At 42.3% G+C, this 17,790-nt stretch overlaps 3 protein-coding genes across 4 annotated transcripts; 2 read left to right on the top strand and 1 right to left on the bottom strand.

The window, feature by feature from the left end:
• Positions 1–41: 41 nt before the first annotated feature.
• On the bottom strand, positions 42–3,561 carry LOC143356215 (NF-X1-type zinc finger protein NFXL1). The gene is made up of 5 exons (XM_076791720.1): positions 3,360–3,561; positions 2,935–3,241; positions 2,745–2,857; positions 996–2,676; positions 42–731 (listed from the first exon to the last, which is right to left on the bottom strand). The coding sequence occupies exons 2-5, from the start codon at positions 3,196–3,198 to the stop codon at positions 303–305; spliced, it is 2,487 nt and encodes an 828-aa protein (XP_076647835.1). The 5' UTR covers positions 3,199–3,241; positions 3,360–3,561; the 3' UTR covers positions 42–302.
• A 1,802-nt stretch (positions 3,562–5,363) lies between these two features.
• On the top strand, positions 5,364–8,034 carry LOC143356175 (zinc finger protein 706). 2 transcript variants are annotated; one of them, XM_076791648.1, is made up of 4 exons: positions 5,364–5,776; positions 5,996–6,235; positions 6,508–6,652; positions 6,789–8,034. In XM_076791648.1, the coding sequence occupies exons 3-4, from the start codon at positions 6,509–6,511 to the stop codon at positions 6,876–6,878; spliced, it is 234 nt and encodes a 77-aa protein (XP_076647763.1). In that variant the 5' UTR covers positions 5,364–5,776; positions 5,996–6,235; position 6,508; the 3' UTR covers positions 6,879–8,034. The 2 variants fall into 2 exon arrangements, with proteins under 2 accessions (XP_076647763.1, XP_076647762.1); XM_076791647.1 differs by lacking the exon at positions 5,996–6,235 and having other exon boundaries at positions 5,435–5,776.
• A 617-nt stretch (positions 8,035–8,651) lies between these two features.
• Gnmt (Glycine N-methyltransferase) lies at positions 8,652–16,245 on the top strand. The gene is made up of 5 exons (XM_076791333.1): positions 8,652–8,804; positions 11,242–11,577; positions 11,682–11,817; positions 12,682–12,802; positions 13,341–16,245. Exons 2-5 carry the CDS (start codon positions 11,244–11,246, stop codon positions 13,629–13,631), a joined length of 882 nt encoding a protein of 293 aa, XP_076647448.1. The 5' UTR covers positions 8,652–8,804; positions 11,242–11,243; the 3' UTR covers positions 13,632–16,245.
• The last annotated feature ends 1,545 nt before the right edge of the window (positions 16,246–17,790 follow it).

Genomic DNA, 17,790 nt, shown 5'->3' with positions numbered 1-17,790 from the left:
TAAATATTTCTTATAGATTAAATAAAGTAAAACGCTTTATGTAAAAGTAAACAATTTATTGCTACTATCATTCAATAGTTTAATGACTCTTTCCACATGTAAGGCTAAAATAATGTTCTTTGGGTATTCTCAATTTGATGGCACAAAATCCATAACATAATGATTATACTCAAGGATTATAAAAATATACGATGGTATGTTTGGTGTTTTAGAATATACATAGTCTAGTGTAGAGTGTAACAAATAAAATCAGTTACATTACGTTGTGCTTATTAAACGTTGATATTTAGAAAAAAAGTTGCTCACGTTCTTTGAACGTTCACGTAATATATCACTATACCTACTGTACACAATAAAATCGCTAAAATCCAATATTTCCAATAGTGACTATTCGTTTCTATCCGAGATTGTTTCTTATCGAACTTGTCCCTTCCTTTGCGACGCGGTTTGAATTTCCTCTCGAATTTCTCGATCTCCTCTTGATTACGTATTTCTTCTGCCTGCCGTTTTTGTTCTAGCAAAGCTGCTTCCGCTAGACTCTTCTCCATCTTCAACTTCTTACAAACATCATCACATTCTAATCGAATTTGTTCCTTTTGTATCAGCGAGCATGCAAAATCCTTCTTGATACGTTTACACGGACAGAATAACTTCACCTTCTTATTGCATTCATTCTCGTTTTTGCATACGCCGGGATGGCAATCATACATACATCGGTGACCGCATGGATACTGCAACAGAGCCGATTAGACAATACCGTATACAAAATCCAATAAATGTACGAATGATGTTATTCGAGATGTGCGAGAACCCGAAAATGTCGGGGCGGGAGGGGTCGAGAATTTTATTCGGGATCGGGACCCCTACTCGACAATTTTCGGAATACCCAAAAATATTAGGGATTCCCAACAATAATAGGGTTCTCGAAAATTTGTCCCAACCATCAGGTACCCGATATTTTCGGATTCTCGCACGCATCTAGATATTATATTTACATTTTTAGGGCACTGATTTCCACATTTGAGAAGGTCGTTGCGTTGTTCTGCGGTGGCCGATGTCAACTCGGCGCATCTTCTGTACAAAGTGACTATACCGCAATGACACGGAATTTTAACTAGCTGCTTGCAAGGGTTACAGGGTGCTGGGTGGCACGACTTTGGGCAGGAATGCGTGCAACCTTGTGGACGCGGGAACTCGCACGGTTTCTCGCAATCCATACACGGAGTAGCATTTTTGGTATCCTCTGCGGATAATACCTTGTGGCAAACTAGCTCACAAGTATGATTGGTGCAGGGCAACATTTTCCCGCAAAGTCTTCCGCAAGACGTAGGCCGTGCTATGTGACAAGGCCACGGACGTGTTTCGTGTCCTCCCAAACATGTGACCTGTACCGAGACCTCGCACGGCGGACACGGTAACGTTTTTAGCTGCTTCGTTTCTTTCTGTATCTCCCACGGTCCCGCAGGATTCGCTTTCACGTCACTTTTGTTCACTTTCACCCAGACTTTCGTGTGGCAAACGGCAACGCAAGAATGTCCGCATCGTTTGTACACTAAATCGCAAATCTTTTTGCAGGGTGGACACGGACCCTGATGGCATTTATGCGTTTCCCTTTTAGGGTGATGGCAGATCGGCGGCACCTTGCACGATTTGTTACACGGCGGAGGCTTTACTCTCTTCGTAGTACCGCACGGTACTGTTATTTTGTTGTATCCGCATCTGCATTGGATAATATCCGTACGTTCGCAAGGATAACACGGACCACTGTGACACGGGCCCGAGCATTTGTGCTTGCGACAATTTAAAGTGTTCTCGCAAATTTTCTCGCACGCGTTGAACGTGTTCTTGATCAAGCAATCGCAACATTTTCTGTTGCACATGTGCCTGCCGCAGAGGCGCATCTGCATACATTTCTTGTTGCAGTGGAACTCTTTGCCGCAGGCGACTTCTTTCGTATAGCTACCGCATCGACAGGACTTTGTTACTACTTCCAAGCATTGTCCGCATTGATCCATGTGACATCTCATGTTGCAATAATGTGAACCACAATCCAGCAGCTTGCCGCACGTGTCTCCGCACGTGGGCAACTGTTCCTGGCTGCAAGAAACCGCGTAACGCTTCTTGCCACAGGGACATGTTCTATTCTTTTCCAAAGCGCATGGACCACAGTCTCCGAGCAAATGGCACGTGCTCTGGCAAACATGAACGTTGCAGGACAAAGGCCGGCGACAAGGTTTCTCGCAAGTCCACGCACCTTCGGAACATTGTCTTATTTCTGTGCTGCTTTTACAGCGACATTCGAGTAGCAACGACTCCGAGCAAGGAGGGCAATCTCCTGTGTGGCATAGTTGCACGCAGCTGTGCGAACATGATTTGTACTTTTTGTTACACGCCGTGCCACAACTCCAGTCTTTGGCATTGCATCTTCTTTGTTCAGGAGCCTGTTTACCACAAAAGCATTTAATCGATACTGTTTTCGCGCACGGTGGGCATGGCCCAGGGTGGCAAAGTAGAACACATTTATGACCACACTCTGGTTGCAAGAGTTTGCCGCATATATCTCCGCAGGAATGCGGTATATTCCACGGTTGGAACGCAGGGTCTATAACTTTCTTACAGAAGCATTTATAATTACGAGGAACTTCGTCTTGTCCATAGTCCATACGACATTTTGGGCTGAAACAAATTTGTTTATATTTTAAAGATCATGTAGTATAAATTGTATGTTTAAATATATCTCTTACCATGCCCAAATGGGAGCAACACCTTTCTCACGCTTTACGTTTAGGCTATCTCGTATCCAATGCAGAATGCAGGACAAATGTAAAAAAGCGAAACACTTGCTGCAGTTCCAGATCTATAATATATCCACCGATTATTTGATTAATGTGTTAAACAGTTTGTCGATTAGAGAATCATTAGAATTGATCATACCGCATCTGCTTTCTTTACAGTTGAGATGCATATTAAACACACTGCGCTGCCAGATTGAAATAGATTAACTAAGTAAGATAAAGTCTTTTCCGTGTCTACCTCTCCTCCTTGATAGGCAGACAACACTTTGCCAACTACATTTTGTATGTCTTCTGTATTTATATCGTCTTCGTCCTCGCTCGACGATTCTAAATAAGCATTTGCCTCTAAATGCTTGTTAATTGCTATCTTATTTTGTGCTTGGGCACGTCTGAACTTCTGCATGTTTCTTTGGAAATTTGTACTGGTCAAAATAATTCAACGGAGCCTACACACAGAACGAGACAACACGAATCAAGTACTTATTATTAATATAATTACAACGTTATTGTAATCGAAAATATTTTGGGGAATACTTATGTATGAAACGTGATTCATTTACTTACATGTAGCAATGCAAATGAGTAATTGACACTTAAATGATACATGAAAGGAATCGATGTTTATTCAATAATGTATATGAAGCCGAAAGAGAAGCGTTTCCTGCGAAACATATTCTATTTGAATGGTACCAAGTTGTAGCCATATTTTTGCCACGCACACCAATAAACGCACACAAGTGTTCGCCCCACTACCTGACGTTCCTATCTACATACGTATAACACGATATCTATGAAAGCACGTACATAATGATAAAAAGATTAGGCAATTTGCAATGGATAATACAGTATACGAATAGTAAGTAGACCATCGAATTCTTGTTCAAGGGCATCGAGAAATGAATCCCTCCAGAAGATGCGTAATAATTAAATAATTTCAATGTAACAAATTGCGCGCCTAAAAGTAAAGAAGTGTCACCTGACGGCAGGTAGAAAGTGGAGTTTCATTTCGATTCGCAATGTGTCATTGTAATTATTTTCTAATCGCAATGCATCAGGCATAAAGTGCATTCTTCCAGCTTTAATGTGAGCCATCAAACATCAAAAAATCTCAATGGGAACACATCGAAATATTAGTTTTTAGTGGAGCCCGAATGATTCCTGCCTGTCATTTCATGAGAGACAATGCATATTCCGGCAAGAATCATTTGATCCGTGCAGCGCCATTCCACGTAGCAGTGAAGCGCTCAAACTATTAGCCAAATTTTACCGACAGAGTAGCCAACGTATACTACTAGATGGCGTTAGCAGTAAAATCTTGTGGCGGTTGTAGATAATGTAGATTTCTGTATCGATTAATTTGTTTATATTTAGTCGTTAACATTTATTTTGTTTTTGGTTTCCTACCAACAAAATTATTGACATAACAAATTGCAACAGATTAAAATAAATACTGAAAGAGATAACACGTCTTTTATTTGGAGAAATATATTACACTCCTACAATCTGTGTTATCGTATCTGTCGATAACGTTTGGTTACAAGTTTGAGCGTTTTGCCACTACGTGGATTGGCGCTGTACGGACCCCACAAATGAGCTTCGAAGTTTCGCCACGAACGGCGCTACTGTCGTCTATTTAGCAAATGATTCTTGCCGGAAGTTACACAGTATCTTACGGCCAAACTGGCAGGAATCATTTTTGCATACACACATAAGAAACTATCGTACCAATTATCCGAATGAAAAATTAAAACAGTAGCGCATTTTGTAATTCAAATAATTATCAAAATAATGCTAAGTTTATTAAGCCCACTGATTACCTACAATTAATTACCTCGGATGTCTGTCGCTTATCTACCATTATTATTATAACTTAGGGGAAAAGCCCTGCAATAACTAACGATTGTCGATGCACAATAATATCAATCCAGGAAAATGCGATAACGCTCTAATTTATCAATTCTTTCATACATGCACTTATAATTACAACGAACACATAATTACCCTGAATATCACAAAATAAAAGAAGAGGACGGCCAGGCCGATGGGGATATCAAGATGAAGCAAACCGTTATTTATATCATTTTTATTGCTGCAGCCTCTTAAAAATCTCAGGATTCCCCTTAAAGTCTATCAGTAGTATAAGACTATCTGTGGTAAGCCTCGTTAACCCCTTCCTTGAAAATGACGTCTCGACTATTTTAACCTCTCGTTACAAATAACCTATCCGTTTCACATTGATCTTAAAGCAATACAAATTATTTCGTTTGTCATCGTTATGTTAGGTAAATCGTACGTTTTAATTCGCGAAACTCCAGAATTAAATCGCAAGATAAGCCTCCGTTAATTCTCTCTGAACAACTCCGAAACGATTCGAGAACCAATGGTGTGCAGGAGCTATTGGAAGACGACATTTCCCATTGGAAGGAAACATGATCCGGAGCGAACGTAAAACCTCGTACAGAGCTCCGGCGAATCTAGGGACGCGGACACTGAACCTGCGAGCCTTAATATTTAAATATCGATTGAAAACAATTTCACGTTCTCGTGTATACCATCGAAATTCGAACGAAAAAAAACCACCGGAGAGCAGAAGATTAACCACGCTAACCGCCACGTCGGAACACTAACATTTTGAGTGTCTCGTGCTATTTTTTTTGCCTTTCGGAATCCCGTACGAAACGATTCTCCCTCGGACGGTAGCACAGTACATAGTAGTTCACGTGCGGATGATCGAAGACCACTGGTCCCGACAGATGTGCCGTGGGTGCTGCTTTTGAGCTAACGTATTTACTTATCCTTGTTCCGTTTCTCGCGAATCGTTCGTGCGTGTGTTTCGTTTTCCGAGGCGATTGCTCGGTCTCGCGCGACGGAACGAAAAAATCGAGGAAAAATAGCTGGGCTCGTGGCTGCCGAAAATCGTGCCCCGGATCATCGTGGTGGCCTGAGAGTCTTGCTTTCGCAACACGTTCATCCTCGGACAGGTGAGCGATCTATATTTTTTTTTCTCGGTCGTGTGTGCAATTTTCGCGCACGAATCTCCCGTTCTTCTTTTCCCGATTTTTCCCTCTGGCTCGCGGTACACGATTATGCTTCTCTAATCGAACGATGCTCGATTGCGGTTTTTCAATCGAGATACGGATTCCGCGATAACGCGAATGGGTTCACCGTGCATGTATCGCGGCTCGCGCCGCATTTTATAGGTTGGCTACGTACTGAGTAATCTCGGTTCGAGAGAAAGTACGTAATAATAGTTTGTCAAAGAGAAAGGAACGGACTCTGCTCGGACGAACGAAGATGCACAGTACCGATCCGGTCGCTTTCGAGTGAACTTTTTGTGAACATTTCGAACGAGACACAGTGTTCACGATCCATGGGTTGCAGCGTATGCGGGTCCGACGATATTTGTTCTGCGTTGAATCGTGGCCCAGTTTGTAAACGATGTATGTGCGCCTTTCACAAGAGAAAACACTGTTAACATTTTTGTAGAAATATTTGTATGCGAAACACACATTATTGTACCAATACTTACATAATAATAAATAAATCTTTGCACATGTACAGCCCTTTTTCTTTCTTGTTTGTTTTTCGAGATTTTTTCTTGTGTACGTTGATCAACGATGAATCGAAAATAAAAGAAAATATCGAATGGTATTCGGAGAGTGTTTATTTATTAACGGAGCTGTTGCTAAAACAATGGAACGATTCGTTTCAGAATGGCTCGTGGACAACAAAGAATCCAATCGCAGGCCAAGGCAGCAGAAAAGGCAGCGAAAGTGAAAAAGCAACAGGGACACAGTGCCAATGACCAGAAGAAGGCAGCACAGAAAGCTTTAGTACACGTATGCACAGTGTGCAAGGTAAGTTTATTAGGAAATCTTCTGTTGGACTTAAGATCGTTACCTAGAAGAAACTTGTTGAACTATGATTCAAGAAAGTGTCGAATGCATTGCTGTAAGCTTAACGTTGACTAATATACAATATTCGTTTTCGCAGGCACAAATGCCAGACCCAAAGACGTATAAACAACACTTCGAGAACAAACATCCCAAGAACGATCTGCCAGACGACTTGAAGAATATATGAGGGTAGGATCCCTTGTAACAGTCGAAGGGACAGGGAACGTAAAAGGAAAGAATCTATCGCGAATAATAAAAGAGTGATACAGTTCAACTGATCATTACATAGTTCCAATTAAGAGAATTCAATTAAACATTGTTAGCGCGTTTCGAGTGAACTATTGCACATTCGAGAAATGAATTTCCGTGCACACACGCCCCAAATTTGCTGTAACGCTGCCGACGACTCAGTCGGAGAACAAAATCGTTTCGTTTTCTTCCAAAGATGCTCCAGCACGATCGCTGAGGTCTCACTTAACCGTTAACGTAATTGAACATGTACATTGCTAAGAAATAAAGTAAATCGATTTAGCAGAATGATTCCAAATATTTATATGTACTTTAACGATGCAGGTAGTAGAGCAGTTACCTCGTTTTTCTACGTGTAAGACAAGAACACGAACGGCGACAAGAAAAGACGAAGAAAACTATTGAAAAGAAAACACTATGCTCCGTGGATCCCGGATCGTTAGATAACAATGCGCTTCTTCGAACGGAGAAGTAACTGTCTCTCTAGTTCGTTTTCTTCGTTAAAGTCTATTCGTGAAAAATTCGTTCGTATTACGTAGTCTTCGAGTATCGAAAAAGTTGTGAATAGTGACTAGAGAAGATAATTTATAAAGGGACAAGAAACTGCCATTCGACTGTATTTCTTACCGATTTATTATAAGACCGTTACAACCGAAACATTGTACCGATTAAGTTTAACTGGGAGCACACGTTTCAGCATTGGTTTCTCTTGTTCCCGAGCTTATCAAATTATCCATTGTTAGATTTTTACATAGTTGAAACTGACGCTTAGTACTTGAATGCTCTTTTGTACCGAAAAATGATCGAGCGTTTTCTTTGATCCGTCTAGATTTAAACGAGAAACGTACACACGACAATTGCACTGTACATTTGCTTCCATACACCGAGACGAAAGTACCTTGCACAACATAACGCAACCCTGCGTGTAGAAATGCATTTATCAGTAACCGAAAACTGATAAGATTTTTAGGAATTTCTAGCGTGTACCTAGCTTAGGGATAAGTTCGTGAATTATGTAATTTGTTCCGGCAGGGGATAATTGTTATAGAATTTTACACCAGAACTTGTAATTATATGTTGTTACCCAATCAGAACGACTCGATGGCTTAATTTTTTAATCGACCTGTAATCGTCGCCGAACACTTTCAAACCTTTATCCTCTAATGTGATGGTAAGTATAGATGGTACATGTTATGTATTAAGCGGACCTAGAAAAATATTCATTCTCTCCTAAGCTTTCGATTTTAGGACACTTTTGTCGATTAAAAGGTAGCATAGTTTCCAACAATTTTGTCTCATTGTTAAGGAAACTTATTTTAAATATAGCCAAGCATCGATCAGGCGTTATGGCAGTAAAAAATTGGATGGGTGGGGGATAAACTAATTTTCTGAAATTAAATGGAACAGGTTGATTCCGCGTTTCTCGGAGCCTGCCCCTTACGCACCATTACAATGCAACTTCCTGCGCCAGCCTACGGCGATAAGCGATCCTCCAGGCGATAAAAGGATAAACGAACTGATAGATGCAGCGATAACGATACCGAAGTTATCGTGAGGAAAATTGCTAGCACCATGAAATTGACCGGTAATCATTACTACTCGTATTTTCCTTGAGGATTGCAGCGTCACGACTGTTTGTCAACTATTATACTCCAACCGGGATGAACATTACATCATGCTGCGTGGACCTGGGAAACCTATATACGTTCGGGTGCCAGTCCCGTCGCGTTAGTGGCATTTTGACACACCGTGCGAACTGAACACAATATCGATCACACAGCTCCCTCTTGCTATTTTACAGTCGAAACTAACACGAAATAATCGTAGTGCTCTCCAGGGAAACGTCGAAGATTTGTCTCAAAGGGTACGTTACACGTTTCATTTTCGAAACGCTTTCATTTTCGCATTTGCGCTGTTTCTTGGAGCTTAAAAGCCACTTCTTTCCGATTATTTTCTTATAAAATAATCGGCCCTCGGGCTACCTATTCGGTCAACTATTTTAAATGGTTTCAATCTCTTTTTTCATTAATTTTCAAAACTGCTCGACCGCACGAACGAACAAATGGAAAGAATTTTTAGAAAATAAATCATTTGCGTATTTACCACCGGTGTGCGAACAATTCCGTCTTGTTATTGTATATTTTATCGTTTTTATATAATTCTTCGACAGAGTGTCCGATAATTTAGTCGAATTTTTATTCGAACCGTGGTCTCGGAGAATCGATGTGGTATATGTTACAGTGTAACATCTGACGCAACAATTTTACACATCTCGAAGAATCCAGAATGACCCGCGCGAACGGTTTTCGTTAATTCATCAAAATTTCGTAACAGGTCTTCCCGTAATCTTATCGTGACCACTCGCGGATCATTTAAATAGGAGATAAGAGGCTAGGTAAACACCTATTAATCCAAGGTCCGGCTGTTTTCTCGTTTATTCTCGCTTTCCATTGTCGACGCTCTCGTTTTGTTTTTTAAAATGAAATTTCCATTGAAACTACGCCCCGATAAAGATGATAAACGGGCCGTTGTCAATTCGAACCGCGCGACTTCGTTATCTGCGCAAAAATTCAAACGTTCAATTTATTTGCTCGAATCTCTTCCAATTATACATTCTTATCGAAACAGTGCCAATCCGTCCTGTTCATATCAATTTAATAAGAAATATCGGCTCCTGTTATTTTCATATTTCATAAGTTGGAACTTTGATATTCCCACGGGAACTTATAATGTGAGACTGTCTTATAAAACCAGTTTCACGGTCCATAAACAGAACCTATTAAAAAGGACCATAAGTCTTTCGATCCTTCGTTTTAACACTAAACTTACCACCGTTCAAATAACCGGTTTCAGATTTTTTATTGCGCAATTATTGGCACAGTTTTTTTATTCGAGTATACATTATCAAACAATAAAAATGGCACAAAATCCAAATAAATCCAATCGTGCAATTTTGACGAGGCATCGCATACTAGTCGCTTTTAATGGTCTTAGCGTTAATTATATGGTTGCAAGTAAACCAATTACCAAAAGGTAAGCCACCCAATTACTGTGGGGGTACCAATTACTGTGCCTATACTAATTATACTTCTTTTTAAAGCATAGTGAATATTAAAAAAGAGATATTAAATTTTTTCATTAAAATCATTTGATATATACGTCGTATTTTCAATGTTCCTTATGCTTTAAAAATAGGTATTATTAATATAGGCACAGTAATTGGGCCCCTTGCCCTATATCTACGACACACTGCTCTTCGATGAATTGATTCATCATACTATTAAATTACTTCTATAATTGGAGGCAAGCTGTGTCCATTTTCTTTCTCTACTAAAAATTAGCAATAAAGAATAAATCCAGCGACGAAGAAGTCCCGCTGCAGGACAAGATAGTCGTCTATCAATAGCCTTCGATTAGGCTAATAGTTCTTCGAATTCCCGTCGACTCACGGTGACGACGTCGATTGCATCAACGGTGCAATGCACGAGCCACCGTGATGAACCGTCAGGTTTTCCGGGTGCACATTGTGTCTCGATAACATTGCGGTCCTAATTAACCCTAACTAACAGTTAGGCATCATGTCGAGCAACAAGCGACGCCGGGTCGTTAGTCGAGCGACAGGCGTTGTTCGATTTCAAGAACGAGCTTCGACATTCCTCTCTTCGAATATTGCTCGTTTCGCGGACGATAAGGTTCGCGCGCAACAGGGGTTTATCGGACACTCGGATAGCGTGCGTGCATTGTTTCACACGGTTCTGAACCACAACAACCGATACGAAGAAAGCTGTTTGCGACCAGTTCCTCGAGCTCGAAGAGTGCCTGCGGCGATATCGGGGATCTCAGCTTTCGCTGCGATCTCGCAAGATCCCAAGCTGCGGCGGCCTGGGCCGTGACCTTTCGAGCTGACCTCGAAAAGGAGAAGGCCGTTTAAAATCGATCCTACACAATTTCAACCCTTCGCAAAACCGTAGCATTTCTTCCAAGATATTCCAATTCCGCGCGATTCCTGATTGATATTTGACATGAGTCGATACTGATGCGGATTCTACGCATTTATGATAAAAATAAATCAAATGTAAAACGGTAGACATTAAAAAAAATGTACAAACACTGCTGCATTAAAAATATTGAGAACAGATATACATATTTGTGCAGCTTCTCTATTTTGCGTCAAAATCCAAATAATTACTGCAGCCGCAAAGAAAACGGTTCGGTACCGGTTTAAGAAACATTTCTACCGTGTTTATACCGGAATGATTCGAATTTTGAATTAATTTCGAGCCTTTGAATGTTATTTTCAGATATGATGGACTCAGTGTTTCGTACCCGATCTCTCGGCACGGCAGCCGAGGGAGTCCGCGATCAGTATGCCGATGGCAGGGCCGCGAAAGTATGGGAGGTGTTCATCGGCGACAAGAATCAGAGAACACAGAATTACCGAGACTTCTTGGTCGGTCTCCTGCGGGATAAAGGGTGCCAAAGGATCCTGGACGTCGCCTGTGGGACCGGAGTCGACTCGGTTATGCTACTCGAAGAGGGTTTCGAGGTGGTCAGCGTCGACGCTTCTGATAAAATGCTGAAATACGCTCTGAAAGCTAGGTGGGAACGGCGGAAGGAACCGGCATTCGACAATTGGGGTAAATGATTCTTCGATTTACCGATTTGTGACAAAAATAGGAAAAATTTCAAACCATAGAACGAACTTAAGATGTCTAAATTCGATGTCGATATGATTTTCCAGTGATCGAGGAGGCGAATTGGTTGACCTTGCCCAAGGACATTCGCCACCTGATAGGAGAGGGTTTCGATGCCGTGATCTGCCTGGGAAACAGTTTCGCGCACATGCCGGACACGTTCGGCGACCAACGGGAGCAGAGGTAGCGAATAAATAAAGCTTTCTGTGTTAGGTCAGTGCAAACGTTCGTGCCTGATCCCTTCTTGTACTTTAACACTAAATCTACCACGGTCAGACGACCGGTCTTCTATTTGACAATTACTGAAAAACAGTTTCATAGGAGATGGCTGAATCGGCGTAATAAGTTCAAGTGAATTCAATATTCTCACTTCTACAGGGTGTCCCAAAAATGTTGTACTTAAAAGGGGCGACTCCTGAGGTCATTTGAAGTAACTCTTTCCTTTGCGAAAATGGTTTCCGCAGCTTCGTTAAGGAGTTATTAATCTGTTGCTCTGCAATATCGAGTCTAATAAATATGTATGTTACTAATTTCCTTTAAACCGAAATGAAATTCTATTTTGGTGTTGTTAATGTACAGCTATTGAAGAACATATAGGCATACAATAGATATAAATGTTTTCCTTTTTTTAAGGAAATGACGAATTACAAAAAAGTTCTAATCACTGAAACCGTAAAATTAGTGGTAGCGCAAGGGATTAACGAAAAACACGGACCAATCAGAGTGCAGCCACTGCGGACGGACGCCGGCTCATTGGCTGAGCCGGGATCCGTCCGCTGTAGCTGCACTCTGATTGGTCCGTGTTTTTCGTTGATAACTCCTTAATAAAGCCGCGGAGAATATTTTCGCAAAGGAAAAACTTACTTGAAATGACCTCAGGAATCATCCCTTTTAGGTACAACATTTTTGGACAAGCCGTTTCAGTTTTATATGTTTTGTGCTTGGTAGGTTCAGCGTTAATACGAAATCGGCCACGAACTTTTGCGCTGACCTAATATATTGTTCGAAAGGATTGTTTGTTTAATTCCTCCGGCGAATCGTTTGCAGGCAAGCATTGCTAAACTTCGAGCGCTGCGTGAAACCCGGCGGCCTGTTGCTGATCGATCACAGAAACTACGATTACATCATCGAAACCGGGAACATACCACCAAAATGCATATACTATAACGTAAGTCTCGATAACATAGTCCACGATCATTTCGAGCACGCGCGTGGTCGAGTAATCTTGTGTGCGTAGAAATAAACAAACGAGGAAACAAGAAAAATTAGAAGCAGCTATTGATTATGCTCTCTTATCGGTACACGATAGGGGAATGTCAAATGTCGCCGGATGTTAAATAATCTTTGCTATCGACGCGAGCTCGCTCCGCAATTTCAAGTGGATCGATAATTTGTTAAGATTGATTCCTGCGGATTTTATTAACAGTATCTGATAAATAGTGCCTCGTGAAAATGGCAACCCTAAAATTGAGATTGTCCGTAATTTTCAATATAACAAATGCTTGGACAAGGAAATTGATTCTACTGTTATCCCTAAATGAATTTTTATAGTTTCAATAATTGTAGAATATAAAACCGGCCATTTTGACCGTGGCAGGTTTAGTATTAAAGAAAGAAAGAGAAAAAGAATTTCGCTGAGCTAGAAAATTTGGAAAATAATTCAGAACGATTTGAGCTGAGAGATTTGAACCACGTCGTTTTTCCAGAGCCAACACATGACGAACATAAAGGCGTCGGTGCTGTTCGTCTCGGGCAAGCCAGCCATCGTGACCCTGGATTACATGATCACTCTGGACGACGCAGACGACGAGGATGCTCAGGAGCAGATCAGCGAGTTCAGGCTCTCGTATTATCCTCACAGGCTTACCGTCTTCAGGAACATGCTGGACGAGGCGTTCCACTTCCGAGCAAAGCACACCATCTACGGGGACTTCAAGCAGCTGGACGACGTCAAGCATCCTGGCTTCTACATCCACGTGATGGAGAAACGCGTCTGAAAGAATGGACACATGGCCCGCCGTTGGGATGAACCGCTATCTCTTCTTACTCTACGATATCTATACTCTTTAAATTTAATTAGTCGTTTCTGTGATGTTCGTCGCCCTCGCGCGATCCGCGTCGCCGCCAATGGCGACTGATAAACTCTTCCGAGAAGGATCAAGGATCACAGGAGGACGCTCAGGATCTCTGGTGGTGACGAGGCGGATCGTTGCGAGGCATCACGATGATTTGACTGGAGCGTATGCGAATGTTGCACGCAGAAAATTGGCCGCGCCGGAAATTGCTCGCGACGAGGTGCAATCGTATTGGTAAACGCTCACGCAGAAAATTCTTAGGAGTTAGATCGTTAATTGTTAAAATTTATTTACCTAGTGTAAGATGTTAAGTAGCTTGTAATTATTGAATTTGCGTTTAATTCTGCGTGGGCGCGGTTTGTGAACGTCGGTACGGCTATGTATATGTGCGAGCAATTTTCGGCTAGAGCTGTTTTCTTATGCGCACGTTTCTCCTCTGCGATTACAATATGGAGGTATCTCAATTCTGCGTGCAATTTTCGCGTGTGCTTTTCTCACAGAACCTCTACTCTAGTTTCTCTAGGTTTATTTATTAGAGGCAACGCGCGGAGCTGCCTCAAACGATCAGTCGACTCAGGGTTTCTTTTTGTTTCGAAGACTGGACTGATCGTAGATCTTGCGAGCTCGACGCTTTAGCTACCGGGAGCAATGTTAACTCGTTCAGCGAGCAATTAATATAAACTGTGGATTTAATACATTTATGAGAAAACTGAGTTTAACGACACATTATTTGCAACCTATTAAAATTATCCAAAGAAGACATCAATGTAACTCCTTTTTCTTGAAATCGATGCAGACAATTTTTATTTTGCATACGGATCCGCAGTCTAGCAATGACTGCTGATAGGTAAAGCGTGGATAGCTCGAGATCGCGCTCCGCGATCATGATTTTGATGTATCTTGTGCTATGTCGTGTATCGACTGCGAATGACGAATAAAGTGACTGGATGAATAAAGACGAAAACAGTTTACAAAACGAGGTACAGTGAATTCTTGATATATGTCAACAACACGTGTTACGTTTACACTCCTCGGCGTCCGAGGCCACTCGAGCTTCGCGGCCCCTCACGGGGTATACCCCGCGGTAGTGGGGATAATTCTGCGACGTTTATCATCCAGGCGTTGGCGACATACATAGCGAATTCACTGTAGAATCGGAGGGTGTCGATCGTGTGCTGTACGCACAGAAAATCATTCTCGTCAAGTTTTAATGGTTTTTTTATTATAAGTTCGAAAGCAGCTTTCTTTTGAGTATTCTAGCCAGGCTTCGTTCGATGCTACAATTTGATCTCTCGACGATACGGTGCGTCGCGCGGTCGTTGACGACGATTCGTAATGACGATTTGTAATAATGACGCTTCTCGATCGTTTTCTCGAGCCGTTCGATCGCGTCCGGCCCCAAATGCCGATTTCGAGCGAACAACGTGGGAAGACTAGCGAAACGGTGAAGAAATCTCTCGGTTTTCGTTGGTCGTGCGTGTTTTTGGCCATTCGAACGCTTAGAATTCTACGGTGTCGGTATTCGAAAACACACACTTTGTTGTTGCACCGCTTGGTGGCCGTGGCTCGGCTTTCACACCGACTATCAATCGCGCAACGATTCCCTCGGCTCCTACCGCTCTTCGCATTCGTATTCTTCGAATTTAGAAAATTCAGTCTACTTGAACTTTGCACGGTTTTCGGTACAATTTTGACAATCGATGCTACAATAGCCACGTCGGAATAGAAGTTAAAATATCTCCCAAATTAACAGTTTTTCGGTATAAATAGGTTAATAATTTTTTACAGGGAATGACAGGCTGCATGGATTAATGCGTTAAAAAATATATGGCTACGTTTGAAAAAGTTGAGTTGACCTTCGTATATCTTCTACGCCAAAACTTACAAAAAAAAACTATTGTCATCCAATTATGTCTCGGTCGATACCATTCAACTTTTGTTTGAAACATTTTCCGGTATCATAAATAATTTCATGGATATTCGGGAGGATCGATTTAAATGGAACACTCTGTGCAGCAGAGTTAACCCTTTGCACTCGAAGCTATTTTAACTACAAAACGAAACATTTCTTCCGACCTAGAATATTTCCCTTCTATATATATTTTTTATGTTATACATACGAAAATGATACAGCAATTTTTAATGGCGCCTTACAGTCGCCATTCGAGTGCTAAGGGTTCACTTAACGCGTTAAGTTTGTAGAATGAGGTATCGAGCGTCGGAGCTTTGGGTACCGATCCTAAAAATCGAAAAGATGAAGAAATAGATCGATCGAATCGTAGATCGTTTCGAGGCACGGCCACTCGACAACGCTTTCATCTGTTCCCCAGTGACTGTTCTCTCTCTCTCTCTCTCTCTCTCTCTCTCTCTCTCTTTCTCTCTCTCTCTTTCTCTTTCTTTCTTTCTGTATCTCACTGCGGGCCGATTCCTCGAGGATCGAGCAGGCGTGTGTGTCCACGGACGAATCGTCGACGATCGCTCCTGACCGAGAAACAACAACAAAGAACAGGAAACGCGGCGACACGGTGAGAGACACGCTGTTCGTTTCGTTCGTCGCGTTTCGTTCGCCGGCTCGCGTCGAGATCGCGCGATCGTTATTCTTTTTACACGAGAGTCCGCAAAGAGCTCGGGCTGACACCGATCCACGAATGCCGCAGCGTGGATCCCGTGGATCCATCCTTGAGATGTCCTCCCTCCGATCCCTAGGTTCCTCCCGCGCGCGCCGATTCCCGAAAAATTCGAAAAACTGTAACCCCCCCTCCCTCGCCCGTCAAGAAGACTTCGACCGAACGATGGCGATCGAAGAACAGGGAAACGAGGGATCGATGGATCCTCCGCGGCATTCGTTCACCGGGCAGCGTTCCCGGAAATGACAAGGACAGAATTTACAAGGCCGAGGATTGATTACAGTGCAACGAATTGCCCATATAGAAAAATGGACGAAGTGTTTAGTTATAGCAAAAATTTTTCCCCCCCCCATTCTAATCATATTAATAATAATCATAATAATAATCATAATAATAATATATATATTTTTTTCTTTATTTCTTTGTTATTCCGCTCGATAGCTACTATTATAGACTGTTTTGTTTTGTTTCTTAACCATTCTCATGAAAATTCGGTACGATCACGGCTTCTTCGATCGTCGCAGCGATCACTGTCGTCGTCGCAAAAGTGTAACTGTGTAACCTGCTTTCGGATACGAATTCTGTTCCTCGGCTTCTTCTCTCTCTCTCTCTCTCTCTCTCTCTCTCTCTCTCTCGTTCCGCCATTTTTGGGCTGTGCTTCGTTCGACCGTTTGGCAAAAAATATAACTAGTCGTACTTGATCGATCGATCGATGCGTGATAGCGATGCCGTTCGAAATCAGGATTAACGGCGGGCATGGTCGACAGAAATGGTAAAAAAACATCGATCGCGCAAGGATCGTTCGGTCTCGAGCGGATCACCGTATCGAATATCGACTCTGTGCTCACCGGCAAAGCATAAGAAAAGTATTTCCTCGCGTTTCTCTCTCTCTCTCTCTCTCTCTCTCTCTCTTCAGCTCTCTCCCTCCTTGTTTCGCTCTCTTCTCGTTAATTGAAGACGACGACTCGTGTGTCGCGACGCTCTATCCCCCTCGAGTACGGCTGATAATTATTGCGAAGTAGCTGATATAAAAAATCGGTAATATCACATGTTTATCCATCGTTTTGTTCGCTTACGCTTCCGCTTTCGCGTGTGTTTCCGGTTCGAAACGCCGATCATGAATCGCGTTTGCGCGCTCTTCTCTTGAACGAATCGCTCTCTTTCGTGCCGATCTTTTGTGCCGATCGCCCATGGGAAACACAGGCAAACGTGTGCCATCCGGTTCGTAGTTGCGTCGTCCGGCAACAAGGAGCACCGCGTCGACGGAGTTCCGTCGCCCGTGTTTCCGTCGACACTCGAATCGGATCGATCGCAAACCAACGCGCGTCCCGACAACCGTGGATCAAGAGGTCCTCGAGATCACTCCCTCCTTTCCCCAAAATCCCACTTTTCACGATCCGTTTTACGATTATTCCATTTTGCCCACGCACCCACCTTTTATTTTTTACATCCTA

The sequence above is a fragment of the Halictus rubicundus genome, chromosome 8 (genome assembly GCF_050948215.1).
Source record: "Halictus rubicundus isolate RS-2024b chromosome 8, iyHalRubi1_principal, whole genome shotgun sequence".
Taxonomy (NCBI): Eukaryota; Metazoa; Arthropoda; class Insecta; order Hymenoptera; family Halictidae; genus Halictus; species Halictus rubicundus.
This window is presented reverse-complemented; position numbering and strand designations above follow the sequence as displayed.

Coding starts and splice junctions, on each gene's coding strand:
- LOC143356215 (XM_076791720.1), bottom strand. CDS start 3,198: ATGCAGAAGTTCAGACGTGCCCAAGCACAAAATAAGATAGCAATTAAC. Junction 2,858..2,934: donor CTGTAAAGAAAGCAGATGCG/GTATGATCAATT, acceptor GATATATTATAG/ATCTGGAACTGCAGCAAGTG. Junction 2,677..2,744: donor GTTGCTCCCATTTGGGCATG/GTAAGAGATATA, acceptor AATTTGTTTCAG/CCCAAAATGTCGTATGGACT.
- LOC143356175 (XM_076791648.1), top strand. CDS start 6,509: ATGGCTCGTGGACAACAAAGAATCCAATCGCAGGCCAAGGCAGCAGAA. Junction 6,653..6,788: donor ACGTATGCACAGTGTGCAAG/GTAAGTTTATTA, acceptor TCGTTTTCGCAG/GCACAAATGCCAGACCCAAA.
- Gnmt (XM_076791333.1), top strand. CDS start 11,244: ATGATGGACTCAGTGTTTCGTACCCGATCTCTCGGCACGGCAGCCGAG. Junction 11,818..12,681: donor GGCGACCAACGGGAGCAGAG/GTAGCGAATAAA, acceptor AATCGTTTGCAG/GCAAGCATTGCTAAACTTCG. Junction 12,803..13,340: donor CAAAATGCATATACTATAAC/GTAAGTCTCGAT, acceptor TCGTTTTTCCAG/AGCCAACACATGACGAACAT.